Here is a 14,583-nt window from a genome sequence, read left to right as displayed (position 1 = left end):
ATGGTTTGGACCACACACATGTTTGTTATTCTGCAAAAAGTTTTGTTTCTATTTTTTACCAACCTGATTGAGTTCCTCCAGGTGCTCTTTTTCTTTCTGTAGGTTTATCGCAGCCTGATCACTTTGCAACAACTCCTCCGACTGAGTCCGGATGTTTACTGCTGATGTCTAAAAACAAAACCTTTATTATGTATTTTTGCAAACCCTTAAGTTGGAACTAGATGTGGTTTGCAGGTGGTAACCCACTTCTTATCATCGTTATTCCAATTAGAGTCTATCTGAATATCCCACCTGTAATTTACATGCATCTTTGAAAGTAGACATGATATACATTGATATCATGTCTACTGTACCCCACACGCTGTTAAAATATCAATTTATGTTCTTAATCTTGTTAGCCAGTGGGACTTTATACCGCATAAAGAAAACAACAATCAAAGTTGTGCTTTTGGCAGCTAGGTTATATATTATAGCAACCCCTCTGGGTAAATTAGAACAAAGTGATTGTTATTTACCCAAAAAAAAAAAACCTGGGACCTTATCAACCTGTTAATTTTCCACTGGAACACAAAAAATGAACATGGTTTGTTACAAACTAGTTACCAGAGATACATTACAACCAATACACAGTGCGGTAGGAGTTTGAGAAAAACTCAAATATTCACAGTATGTGACAAAGCTACCAATTTAAGGGTTCAGGAGTTTTCGTAAAAATAAAAATAAAAAAAGCAACATGGACATACGGGTCTTGTATTTAACAGAGAATGATTAACACCTTGATCAACCCTTTAAAGTTTACTAGGGTAAAAGCACAGGGAAGCCATGGTGAAGCATAGGTATGCATTGTGACCAGCGAGGTATGATAAAGCATTTTCATAAAACATGGTAAACCAGGGGAAACTATGGTAAATGCATAGTATAACTATGGGAAAAGTATGGTAAAAATGGAACATGGCTTGAAAAAATAGTCTTTCTCTTATTATTGTATCTTTTAAAAAAATAAAAAAAAACAATAAGGTAGTCTTGTAAAAAGTATAATTATATTAGAAGTAATACTGCAAAAGAAAGCTTTATTAAAAAAAAAAAAAAAAAACTCTGACTGTTGTACTGTAAAAATCTACAGTTTGCCTTTTGTTTTAATCTATTTCAACTATTTCTACTTTACTGGCCACCCTCTCCACAGATGAGTTTGGTTTCACAGACCCTGATTAGCTCTAGCCTTGGACTGTCTTACCTAAAGTCTCCCAGAACATTTTAGGCAGGGTTAACGTAAACCAAATGTTTGGGGTGCCTACTACTTTATTCCATCTGGTTTATTTGACATCAGACATGTGTGAGTTACACAGTCTCTTCACCTATCTCACTAAAATACAATTCTTAACTAACGTTAAACTAACCTCTTTGACCTCATAAAACCAGCAAAACAACTGTGAAAGGAACAAAGCTTAAACCACAGGCCAAGAAGTAGCAAGACCTTAATGACGGGTGACCATTTCACCTTTCTGCTGTGTTGATTTATAACTTGGGTTTCTTGTGGAGATTCAGAAGGAAACTAATAAGATTCAGCAAACTGAAATTCTGAAGCATAAATAGCTGTTAGAAGTTCCAGTGGTGACCAGTGCTAGATTTAGGTTTAAACTGGTTAAGGTGGTCATTTAGTTTCTGTATTTCAAGCCCAATTCACAAATGTTATTCACAATTAATTCAAAGTTATTTGACTATTATGGATTTGTAAAATGTAACCCGTAATTTAAATCTGAGAGATTTACTGGAGATGAGTAATTATATTTTTGGATTGTAGTGATGTTTTTAGTGCGGTTGGTTTTAATGTCTATGTTTCTGTGTGTGTTTTTTTTTTTTTGTTTTTTTTTTTCAGAAAAAATGTGCTAATGGCGATTTGTAATAAAGACCTCTGAGAATCATTTTGAGGAAGCCTTTTAAAAGAATTCGGGCAAGTTATCAATATGAAACTTGAGATCAATACCTCTGCAATCTAGTAGACTAAACTGTTGATTGTTTTAACTCACAGGCATTTTACAATGTCCTCTCTTGCAGTACAGGGGAATTGGGTAGCTCTTTGAACTGCAGCTGCATAGCAGAGGTAGGACATACAGGGGTGATTACAGACTGGGGGTTGTGGGCGGTGTATGCAATCAACAATGCAATTCAACAGAATAGCCTTTATTATCAACTACCCATATGGGAAATATTTGAATGTACAGGGATACTGTAAAAACATTTTAAAGTCTCTAGAATTGTAATAATGTACTACTACATTGTTTTTCTTTTAAAAAAAGAAAACCCCATTTAGAATAACTTATTTTAATACTAATATACATTTGTTACTAATAAGATTTGGACTGATTTATCTCTTTGTACAGTAACAGTTTTGCTTAAACATAATTTATTTGCTGCAAAAGGGTGTAGACCTAACTGTCCACTGAACTCAACTGAGCAACTATGTACAGTAGATATAGCATGCATTTACTTTCTGGTTTGAGACCATGTATGTGCTTGAATAATTACAAATGCTGGGGTTTTTAATATGCACAGTACACTTTATTGGTGGTAGACGAGAGAGGGTTGTTGTTTCTCTTATCTTTTTTTTTCATTGTACCACAACGGTTTTTCACTAACAGGCACTTTTAAACTGAGATATGATTACTAAACAGTAGAGGAATTCACAGAATAATTGGCTGGAAGTATCACACAGGTCTGAGACTTCATAATATGACAGATAGTGTAGTTACTTTGCACTCTACAATGAGGTAGTGTAGACCTTTTCTATCTTCACCTTTCAATGAAAGTGTGGCTAATATAGTTCTCATTTCCACCCATAATCGCATTTTGGTCTACTATAACTGCATCCATTCTTTACTTTCCCCAGCATGCTGACTTAACAAATCTGTACCAAATTTATGGCATACTAGAACAGAAGTGCCTATTACAGTGCAAGGTTTGTGTGTTTTGGAAGACCCAGACCCATTAAGAATAATTTTCATGAAGTTTACATTTGGAAGATCGACAGAATGTGTGAAATATGTATTATAAATTCTACAGATGAGAGGGTATGGTGACAGCATGAGACCACACAATGTTTACTCTGCATGTATCCCCAAAAAGATTGAGTTTGGAATATGATAGGAAACAGATTAGAAATGAAAGTATAGGAAAATGTATATGATGTAAAGTATCTCTTTAGGTATCCTACACCTGTGTTCTACTCACATTCCAGACCACCTGTCAGGTGAACCCTGAGGGTGTAGCGAATCCAACACTGAGAGGTGACAGAAGTTCTGGTATGTGAGTAAACAAACACGTTACCAAAGTAAATAGATATGCGAGTGGTGTAATTGGTCCAGTGCGATGTGTAACAGAATTAGATATTGACTCCAAAATGCTGTCTGTTTGTACACTTCTTAGTTTTAATTTTGTTTGTACCTGGTAGTGACCTCTTGGCCTATATGATTCGCCTTTCTGGTTTTTTTATGTCTAATAAATGGTTCCTCTGCTGCTGTCAGATGGCTTTGCAAAGCATCCCACTTCATTTGTTTTGAAAGGAAATTTGGTCGTAAGAGAAGGGTCACAAGTTTTTGAGTGAACATGGATCTAAAGTATTTATTCCAAGCTAATCATCTCATTATCTCTTATCTCCAGGGCACTCTTACCTACTGCTGCAGGTTCAGTATTACATACAATTAATTACAGAAAGTTCAGGGTAAATGTCTGATTTGACATTTTTTTCCGTCTAACAAATGGCAGAAACTGTAGCTTTAGCACAGCTTCTGGAGCACTGGTTTGCATCTTGTCTGTGCTACTACATTAAGAGAGAGACCAAAGGAGTTAACTGAGAAAACCGACAGAAGAAACCAGATGTTACCTGTTTTAGGTGGGGGGTATCACATAACATGATTACGCATTAGTGAATTAGCGTAGGGGAATGTTAGGATAGGTGTTGCCCAGGATTTGGACTTTTGGCTTGAAAGGATCAATTCTCCTGTGAGACCTTTGGCAGCTTTCAGAGGTCAACCAAGACAAAGTGAGGGGAGGAGGAGGTAAGAAACTTTGTGACAGAAGGAAAATGTTAAGTCCCAGCTTTAAGCAATTCAGGATGGCCCAGTGAGGCAAATAAGAGGGGCTGCCCCCTTACCTCTAGAATGGAGACCCCACAGTTCATACAGAATGTAAAACACTCCTACTCCCTACAAAGTAAACTAGAACCACCAGATAATTTGCAGGGATACATACTTGTTTAGTTGGTAGACAGTTTTTGTCCTCAACTTTGTCTTCGGTTTTACTGCGGTTCATTAATATTAGGGTAAGATCTGAGATGGCAGACTTGCTTCCTGAACAGTATTCATTTTATTTTCTTTGAAACGCCACTGTCGACTTCTAAATTAGGTGAGAAAGGAAGCCTCCCATCCCTCACAGCTGCTTCTAACAGCCTGAATAAATATCAATCACATTGATGCCAGGGCTGGTAACCTATTTTGCTGTCTCTTAAAAAATATATATTTTGAACAAAAATATTTTAGCTATAAATGGCCCAAGCTATAAGTTTATAAATGTTTTGCTTTTTGAAAGATATCATTAGACAATAAGGCTTCCATGTTTAATTTTTTAAATGTGTAAACCACCTGCAATAAACTGATTGGCAATGTTGAAATGATGGTGGGCCCCCTCAATCAAAAACATATACAGTATATATACATAATTTAGAAATAAGAGTACCTAACAACTGTGGATTAAACTGTGGAGATATATGTATATATATCGTGTGTGCAAATCTTACTTTCTTGTGCGCACGAGATACCTATCTGCGCACAAAATATTATCTCATGGCCACGAGATAAAATAGTTATCCCATGCGCAGGAGATAGGTATCTCGTGGCTACGAGATATTAAGTCATGTGCACGAGATATGTTTTTTCTCTCATGTCTCCTCCCGGGCTCTATACACACTGCAGAATAATGCTGATCATCTAAAAATTCTGAGAATGCTCAAATAACTAACACTAGCAAACTCACAAAAAAACATGTCCATCACTATTTTTGGCAAAGACTGGTTAGATTTACAAAAAAAGGGCTTATTTCAATCATATCAAGGTCGTATCGACTATAAATTCGAACAGTACCTTAGCTGCCCTTTTTCTTTAACATCTTCTGTTTAAAATATAGAAAACAACAACTAATTTCTTTGAAATGTTGATGACTGCATCTTAAAAATAAAGCAAGGCAGTATCCATATTTTAAATCCACAACTGAGTCCCATGTGGATTTCTTTTAGGAAGTGCATTGTGGGGAATGTAGTTTCATAGCTTAAAGTCCAAATGAATCATTTGAATGAAGAAGAAGAAGAAGAAGAAGAAGAAGAAGAAGAAGAAGAAGAAGAAGAAGAAGAAAACCCAGCAATGTTACATAGTTTGGCTGTTATTTCTATAGTCGTCTAAAAGTAAGTGATTTCTATGTTAAAATGAGCTCAGGTAAGTTAGGAGTCTTAGTTGAGTTACTTGTTTCAATCCATTTTAAAGTAAGGCTGGTGTCCGAAAGTATTACAATCCTTGTAATAACTTCCCATAATCTTTTAGTTGTAATTAGAATTAGGTTAGGAAATTAACCCAGGTAATGACGCGTAGAATACACAAAGAATGGTAATTTCACGCAAGACGGTAGCTTTATTATGTCCCCAAACTATCTGACATAGGATCATAGTCCATTATTCAAGTTTAAACAAAATCCACTCATAAAGCTTTATCTTTTCATCAGGTTCCTTTTATTTTTTTGCACAGAAGTGTTTTGAATTACTAATGTGCCAGACATTTTGTTCTTAACTTCCTTACCTGAAAGTTTAGCCAAAGCCTATATCAAAAGGTTATAGGGTGGTTATTATCCACATGTAAATATTATCCTGGTTTTATAAATAGTATTAAATCAAATGTTAGCACCGGGCCTTCAAATAAACATACCACTTACTTTGAACAAGTGTCGTCTAATTAGTTTCAACATGTTTCTGTGGGTTTTTATTTTATATTCACTTTCAGTGAAGACTAAATGGCTATCTGTATTTCATTTTAATACATTTCAAAGCCTGGGATATTAGCAACTGCAACCAGTCCTTACTCAACAGTATAAATCTGATGACTACTTTACAATACAAGGTAATTAGGTATTATTATTATTATTATTATTATTATTATTATTATTATTATTATTAATAAGTCATTTAAGAGATGCTTTTATCCAAAGAGACTTACAGAGACTAGGAGGTGAATTATGCATCACAACTGCTGTTATAGAGTCACTTCCAATAGGACCTCGGTTTTACGTCTCATCCGAAGGATGGGGCACAAGGAGGTAAAGTGACTTGCTCAGGGTTCCACACAGTGAGTCAGTGACTGAGCTGGGATTGAACCTCAAGGTAACAAGCAGCTTACTTTAATCCGTTCTTTAACCACTAAACCACCAAGCCTCCTGATTGTACCTTTTATACTGGCAAGCAAGACTGAAAAGATGCGCTTATCTTATCTTGAAAAGGGTTCAGTCTCACCTGCTTTTCCTTCTCCACAGCAGTCAAGGTAGCCTCTAATTCCTCAAGGTCCTTTTTTAGGCTGCAGCATTCCGTCTCTAGTCTTTGTCTGTGCGCGGCCAGTTCAGCTGTGCAGGACTCTTCCTCCTCCAGACGATTACTCAGCTCAGACACCTGGGACTCAAGCTCCTGTTTCACTTTCCCCAGCTGGGTACACTGCTGCTCTGTCTCCAACAAGCTCTCCTGCTCCTGTGAAGAGGACGATTGGGAGGTTTGGAGGTCAGGACTTTGCAGCCCGGCAGGTTCCATTGCACTTAGGTTTTCTGTCGCTATTACAGTGTTAGGAACTCACTAGACAAATACCATATGAAAATCAGGAATTAAGCTAAATAAAGTAGAAATTCCAGTGTCAGTTATATTTGTTTTGCCACAGATGTTACTTAAAAATCCTCCCTTAAACACTGTTTGTCAATAGATAAACAGTCAAAGGTAAACCAGTAAAATAAATACAAATCTATCCGTTCTTTCCTGGAGTTCCTGTTACAACATTAACACCCACTGCTGCATCAGTCAAACAGAAAAAACTTCTCCTTCACCCTACACTGAGCTTATAAGCTTTATTAACAGCACCAGTTGTGGTGCTCCTACTACAGCAATGTGTCACTAGTTACCCTTTTTATCTTGATCTTGAAAATAGCCAGGACACCCAAACAACATACCGTGATCTTTAAAGGGCATTCAAAAGATTGTGATTATTTGACGGAACCCAAGTGCATAACTTTCCATAAATGTGCCTGTGTTGCTTGGACTGGTTGCGTTCCATTTGACTTGAAAGCCTCCCTCTCTCCGTCTTTCTCTCTCTCTCCCTGCATCTGGCAAGCTGCCAAGGGAAAAGGGAGCCCCCCACATACAGAACGTTTCCTCTGGACTGCGGCAGGTATAGCCAAAGAAAATAATAAGTTTACTGTAAATGTTTCACTGAGGCGAACTCAGGAGCATTTTAATTCCCAATATCTCAGCATTAAAGTGTGTTATACATTTTGAAATTAGCTATGAACAAGTATCAAATACAGTCCCATCTAAGTTCTTTAGTGATTTGGTCTAAAGTGCTAAATCATTAAAAAAGCAACCCCTGACTCATTGTGTACGTTAGGCATAAACCTCTGCTAGCAAATTATTAACCTTCACAAAACAAAAAATAACAGAATTATATTATTATAGCATGGTCTTCTTGTGTTTCCTGAATCAAGAAGTTTTGTTGTCCAGAAATCTTACAGCCATGACATTGTCAAAATACAATATATTTAAAATTCAGACAGTGTACAGTGTTCATATTAGTTTTTTGTTTCACAAAAACAATACAAAAGCATGTTTTTACACAGGGGACTTACAAAATTGTATGTTAACTATGCAGTATTTTTTTAATAGCTCGTAACAACCGTATGATAATCAGTAACTATTAAAATGACAAACATTTAGACTAGACGTCTTTCTCTGTGTCTTTTGTAGTCAAAGCAATTTAGTTAATTCGATGACAATCAAAGAATATACAAAGACATAATTGAAACATGTGTCAGTGAATTTACTAGGTACTTTGAAAAAGTGAAGAGATCATAGCTCAACTTCTAGTAGAGAAATTCCAATAGCCCTGGTTTTCTGACTTGGACTGGTAGAATAAGTTACATGCCATCACACTGTTAATATGATTAGATAGCACACCAAAGGGTTAACCCCCTCGAAGGAGGGACCATGAGTTGTTCTGCAGCAAGAAAAAAAAAATCTGGTGTTTTCAATTACAGAGTACACTCTAACATGCTTATCAGAAGCAGTCAGTTGCAGGATTCTGCATTCCTTGTTTTTGGCAAATGCCGTATCAAATTAAAACAGTCATCACATTCCAGGTGGAACGCGATGGAAAGAGAAAGACTGCGGTGAGAGAAAACCGAATACCTACAGCCGCCAACTGTTCCTCCAGAGTCATGCTAAAGTTATCCCAATCCAGGTCTTCTGGTTCGGGGTCTGTCGGCTGTCCATCTTCTGAACCATCAGAGAGAGACCAGGATCTCTGCAACTTTAACACCTGAGACATCCTGGACATTGTGCACCTTCAGCGTTTTCAAACCCGAGTGTGGAATCCTCTTGTAGCCAGGCTACTGAGAGTTAATTGCAGAGGGCAGGCTCAGAAACAGTGTTGTTTGGAAGACACAAGGAGTAGTTCAGAACTGCCTCCCCCAAGGCTACACCTGTCAGCTCTCTTCCCTCCTCTCAGTGCTTCGATCTAACTCCACACCTTTTGGTCTCAGTTCCTTTTCTCTCAGGCATACTATCTCCCTCCGGCCCTCTTGTCTTGTGTTAAAAAGCAAAACCAACAAGCCCGGCAAAGCTGAGTCAGCTCTTCTGAGCTAGATGTTGACCTCCTACTGAGCTATTGTCACAAGTCAGTGCTTTTGGTCTCTTGCCTTATCCCACATACTTTTACAACAAAAGTTGCTTGCATTCAGTACGAGTGTTGCTTATACAACTGCAGATGTATTTTGCTGCCCTGAGGCTGACGTATAAGATGACCGATTAAATAAACCTCCCTGGTAACAAGAGACTAATGATATATATATATATATATATATATATATATATATATATATATATATATATATATATATATATATATATATTTTTTGCCTACCTCCACTGTTATACATCAATATTTAGACTCATTTCCTTAAGCTCTGGGGGTGAATTCTCACTAATTTGGGTTTGCAGATTTACTTTAGTTTCATTTACAGTCTGCCAGACTGGAAAATAATGCATATCTTTCTCTACAAAATAAAAGTACATTCTCGATATATTTCGAGCTAAGAAAAAATAATGGACATTGACTCACAGATTGTCTTCCTTAATAGTTATTTTTTAACTGAAACTATAGATTATTCAGACAGTTAACTTCCTTGAAAAACAACACCACCTGTCTCCATGCCTACTGTAAGTTTAATTGCATATAACCTATAATCCATGTAATTTCAGAAATACAATGCATTTACACATTTCTTTGACTTTGTTTAGATGGTATAATATAGACAACCAAAGTACACTTCCATTGTGCTAATAAAACAGAATCACCCATCTAGATATTAGACAGGGTAAGTTATCATAACTACCAATAACTATACAGAACACAGAATAACACAGGAAAAGTAACAGACATTTGAGTGCTAATACTTTTAGATGGGCAGCATGTAATTAAATAACGAATTCATTAATGGTAACTAAGACTCTAACCAATGAACTGACAGGCACACTTCTATTATCCTGTTAGCTAATGTGCTTATAATCATTAGGGAAAGCTCACGTTTCAGTGGGTAACAGAGAGCATTATACTTCTTAGCCATCCAAGTACTGTTCCTTTCTGAGACTGTGATTGAAATCAAGAGGGAGCAACCACAGCTATATTGTTTTGTTTTTTCTTAAGAAATGTTTTACAGTCCCATTAAAAATACTGGAAGCTAGAAGTTCCTCTAATTGTGTTTTTACACATGTCCCTGTCTTGTCATAATGATTCTACTCAGAACAACACCACTTAACCAACAGCCAAGCTCAACACATACTTTCACATAAACCGCACACTAATATATTTATATTGAGTATACATACAACTATGAAGCTTTGTAACAAAATACAGTAGCAGATATTTTAATATGCCTGAATCAGTACCATCTCTTATTTTGCATTCAGGTAATATACACACAGTGTAGCTACAAACATGTATCAGTCATAGACCTGTGTGTCTAAAATGATGACTGCATTAAAGTCCTGACGTATACATTCCAATGTAGTGGTGCCTTATAAGAAAAAGACAAACTACTATGATGTGCAGATTCCAAATAAATATTATGTATCACATTACAAAGTATGGTGTGCATTGAATTGAAATATGAAACACAGCAATTCATGATTAACTGCTACAGAGGTAGGTACATTTGAAAGCAAGTTCAGAAAGTAGACCAGTTTTCACTGTGCTGGGACCTATGCCCCTTTACAAAACTGCCTACTACTTTGAAACAAATAGATCCTGTTTTCCCATAGTATATTTTTCAACAGCATTACATTCTGCTTTAGCTGTTACAGCCCAAATTCAGTTTTTCTTGTACTTTTATTATAAGCTTACAAGGCAGCCCACTGTTTACAGGTGTCTGCTTCAGGTCAGCTCACCAAGTGCCTGGCCAATAGGGGGCGCAGTATCGTAATGAGTAATCTGCACCTGTAATCAATAAAAACCTATTATCCTCGATCCCTTTGAAATTAACATAATTTTCTGTTCTATGAAAAACCAACCATTTGCCTAGTCTTACAGTAGAACACAAAGACTGAAGTCTGCAAACCACGGAAAAGTGCACCAGCCTCTCCATACAGTTACCAAGAGAAGTAAACACTTGAGGCACGAGGTAATTCCAAGTTGTAAAGGCAATTATTTAATAGTCTGGAGGGTTCACACATCATAATCCAAATCCCTTACGCATTTTTTTTACTTGCTGTTTAATTTCAGATTTGGAACATACTTGCCTGTTTAACTGCATCAATAAGCTATTATATGACATTACCAGATGTGTTTAAGCCAGTCTGCATAATTTGTTTTATGCATTACAATTGTATCAGCAGAGAAAGAACCTCTGGTTCTTGATGATTTCTCTGTGCTTTTCTATGGTAAGAGAAGGAGTAGCCAGAATACTGTGGAAGCACATGTACATAGAGAATTTAGAATGCATGTTTGCTATAGGAAACATATTCTGTATGGTCGTGGTGCAGTATACTCAAGTATTCTGGACACATATATCATTGAATCTACTCTACATACTGACTAATCTTGAGAACTTGGGCAGCTGTAATTTAAAATGGAATCCTTTTGATAGCTTTAGTCCTTGCTAGCAAAGCCTCTCATATGCACCAGAATTCTCCACATTATCTTGTTTAGTTACCATAAATGTAAAGATGTCTTTTTATTGTGTTGTCATATTAGGAAATAATGCAGTTTATATCCTGACTCAAACAGTGGACTGCTCTATTGTGGCAAAGTGGCCTTGGCGGAGTGATCTGGAGGTTGATTTGGAGAGATGTTTCAGACTTTTTTCACTTAAGATGATAGCACTGTTAAATTTCTGTTAATCCAATAAGTCGTAATCTGTAACTTGAGATAAAATGGGGTCTCTCATGAAATGTATGTGGCTACTTACTCCTTATTAGGAACCAAAAGAGCCTTCATGTAGCAGTAAAATTAGATTTGGAAATGGTTCCCCAGGCACTGAAAAAAGATCAAAGCAAGAGAATGATCCAGACTTAACCCTACGGCTGTCTTTTAAAGCTCAATTGCAAATCATATAAATTGCGTTATTTTCCTTAAGCATTTTTAACAGGAATCATTGCCAAATTACTTAAACTTTATTTTACAAGAAAATAAAAATAGTAGGATATTATTAAGCTTTATTTTAAAAAGGTCTAGCAGGATATTATTATTTTTCGTTTTCTCTCAACCTCAAACCGAGTTAAAAGAAGTTCTTAGATACAATAAGCAGAGCAACAAATGGTACCAGTCCTCTGTCCCCCGCTCTCTGACCTCCCAATGTATCTGCTGTCAGACTGCAGCACCCCATTCCAGTTCTTTGGAAGTCATCACTATAGTGTATTGTATTACTAATGCATTATATGTCTATTTGTCTATTTTAGTACATACTAACCCTTATATGTTTTATTACATTACATTACTACCAAATGGTGATTCCGAACACGAACCAAACTCCAAATTCCCAGCCAGAATAATGGCTAGACTAAATACCCCAATACAGTATACAGGATGTAGTAATTATGTATCTGCCAGTGAAACTACTATATCAATTATTAACCTATAGTATTTTATTATTATTATTATTATTATTATTATTATTATTATTATTATTATTATTATTACTATTAACTGACACATCACATGGTTAGCCAATTATTTACAGGTTGACAAAATATGTATTATGTATTTATTTATTTATTTATTTTTGTTAATAAAAAGCCACATTCGATTCGATCTTCAAATACATTACCAGTACATTTATGTTCCTGAAGCACTTGTTTCACTGATGTTACACAGGAGAAACAAAGAAAAATTGATTTTCTTTTTTCTTTTTCTTTTCAGACATTGCTAGGATTTTGAGCCAGGTCAGTACCAAGTGATAGCAGGCTGTTTGCCTAGTCTGCAAATGTCACTCTCAACTTTTATTTACATATGACCAGTGTTCAGTAAAATCTGAATATTGTACAATATTAATATATAACGTGTTCATAAAATTTTATACAACCCAGTGTCACTACAAATACATGGCAGTAATTGTTTTTTGTGGGGGAGTTCACAAGCAGTTCTCTTTTGTGTTTGTATTATTCCCTCGTTAACCTCAATTAAGGCCTAATTAAGAGTTGTATGTTCATGATCACAGCGATAGACTTTCTCTGCTTCACTATTTCATCTGTATATCTGAATGTAAAAAACTAGATGTAATTGATTCAAGCAGTACACAGCAGAATGAAGTGCTGCCTCAGAAATCAACCAGAGGTCAACCAAGGCCGGTCAACGGTCAACCACTGACCCACTGGTGGTAGAGAGGTGAAGAAGAAAGACTTTCTGAACCTTTTTAGAAAGATTGGTTCTGTAAGATTGATTTGGAAATAGATTTTAGAGAAGGTGGCTGAACCTCAACCCCTGAATTACAGTAAGCCTCCAATACATTTTTCTACAAAAAAAAAAATGCTGTTGCCATCAGAATTTAATAATTATTTAGTAGCTTTAAATTTGAGCATCTGTAGCTAAATCTTGACAATTAGAAGTAATCCCTAAGCAAATGTGTCGAAAATCCTTCTTTTCATAAGGAAATTGAAAACAAATAAAGATATTTAAAACAAACAATAAACAGCTTCCAAAAAAGTCAATGGAAAACAAAGAACATTTCTTGGCATGTTTTGATTATAGCTTATAACAAAAACATTACCAGTTTTGCCTATAGAAAGGCTATACTGGAACATAGGAAAATGAACTGGCAAGTTGTTGCAGACCCCCACGAAAACAATGACAAATAGAAATGCTAACTAGCCACATCAAAGGCCTCCAATAAAACTTCAAATCCAGTGAAGTAAGCAACTCGCTGTTAAACCAAGGCAATAACAACGCACTCTTGCTGTGCTAATATTAACATTCACTTGACCTCCTAGTGATCACTTTCTTTGCAAACTGCACTAATCTTTAATATATTAAATTCCTGTTTCTATCAGTAGGGATAGAGTGAGTCCATAATCATTTTATCCAAGAATAGTGCTTTATTAGCACAACAGCATAACTTGAGGATTGAAAGAGTGCTTATGGTTAAGCTGCGTGTAATGAATAATATTAAGATATTATGTTATTACACACCATTTTTTTTTACAAAGCTATTTAAAAGGTAAATCTGCAAATTTAATTATTTATTTTTTACTGTCCCCTATGATGATTGCATACATTTGGAGCGGCTGTTATTGCAATTACTGAAATACTGAAAGTACTGGTAAATTACTGTAAATTTAAAGTTAGGATTAAGGTTATACACTTAATCTTAATTCTTGTGGACGCTCTTGGGTAATCTGCCAGATTTCAGGTTTATGGCAAAGGACGATTCCTATCTGACTTGGGAAGGTGTTTGAGATGGCATATCTGTTCAATAAAGTGTTTGAACCAGTTCTTGATATGGGTGCTGTGCTGAATGATATCTAAGTCTTGAAAAAATTGACCTATTAAAGCAGTGTATTTGTTTTGAGACTTTGCAAGTTAATGTGATAGCTCTCTGTATATTGTTCATTAACACTGACTGACTGAATGGTGAACTATAAAAAAATCTTAAGTGCATGCAAGCTGGATATAGGCACAGCTTTCCAGCAAGTAGAGGGCTCATTAGAGAGTGATGCTAATAAAGCAAGTTGTAACATTTGATTGCCAACTTGTTGCACAATTACCGGTTTTGTAATGTTTAATGAAAAAAAAAAAATGTTGCTCT

General features: G+C 35.9%; 1 protein-coding gene across 4 annotated transcripts in view; it reads right to left on the bottom strand.

The window, feature by feature from the left end:
• LOC121295755 (myosin-16-like) overlaps positions 1–14,583 on the bottom strand; it is a 78,498-nt gene that overhangs the window by 46,254 nt on the left and 17,661 nt on the right. For 2 of the 4 annotated variants that reach the window (XM_041220766.1, XM_041220769.1), the window contains 2 exons: positions 6,548–6,775; positions 64–168 (listed from right to left, as the gene is read on the bottom strand). In XM_041220766.1, the coding sequence (XP_041076700.1) occupies positions 64–168; positions 6,548–6,775 (333 nt within the window). Of the gene's footprint in view, positions 1–63; positions 169–6,547; positions 6,776–8,480; positions 8,871–14,583 lie in introns of those variants that run through there. The other 2 variants (XM_041220767.1, XM_041220768.1) reach the window with 2 other exon arrangements.

The sequence above is a fragment of the Polyodon spathula genome, chromosome 20, assembly GCF_017654505.1.
Source record: "Polyodon spathula isolate WHYD16114869_AA chromosome 20, ASM1765450v1, whole genome shotgun sequence".
Classification (NCBI taxonomy): domain Eukaryota; kingdom Metazoa; phylum Chordata; class Actinopteri; order Acipenseriformes; family Polyodontidae; genus Polyodon; species Polyodon spathula.
This window is presented reverse-complemented; position numbering and strand designations above follow the sequence as displayed.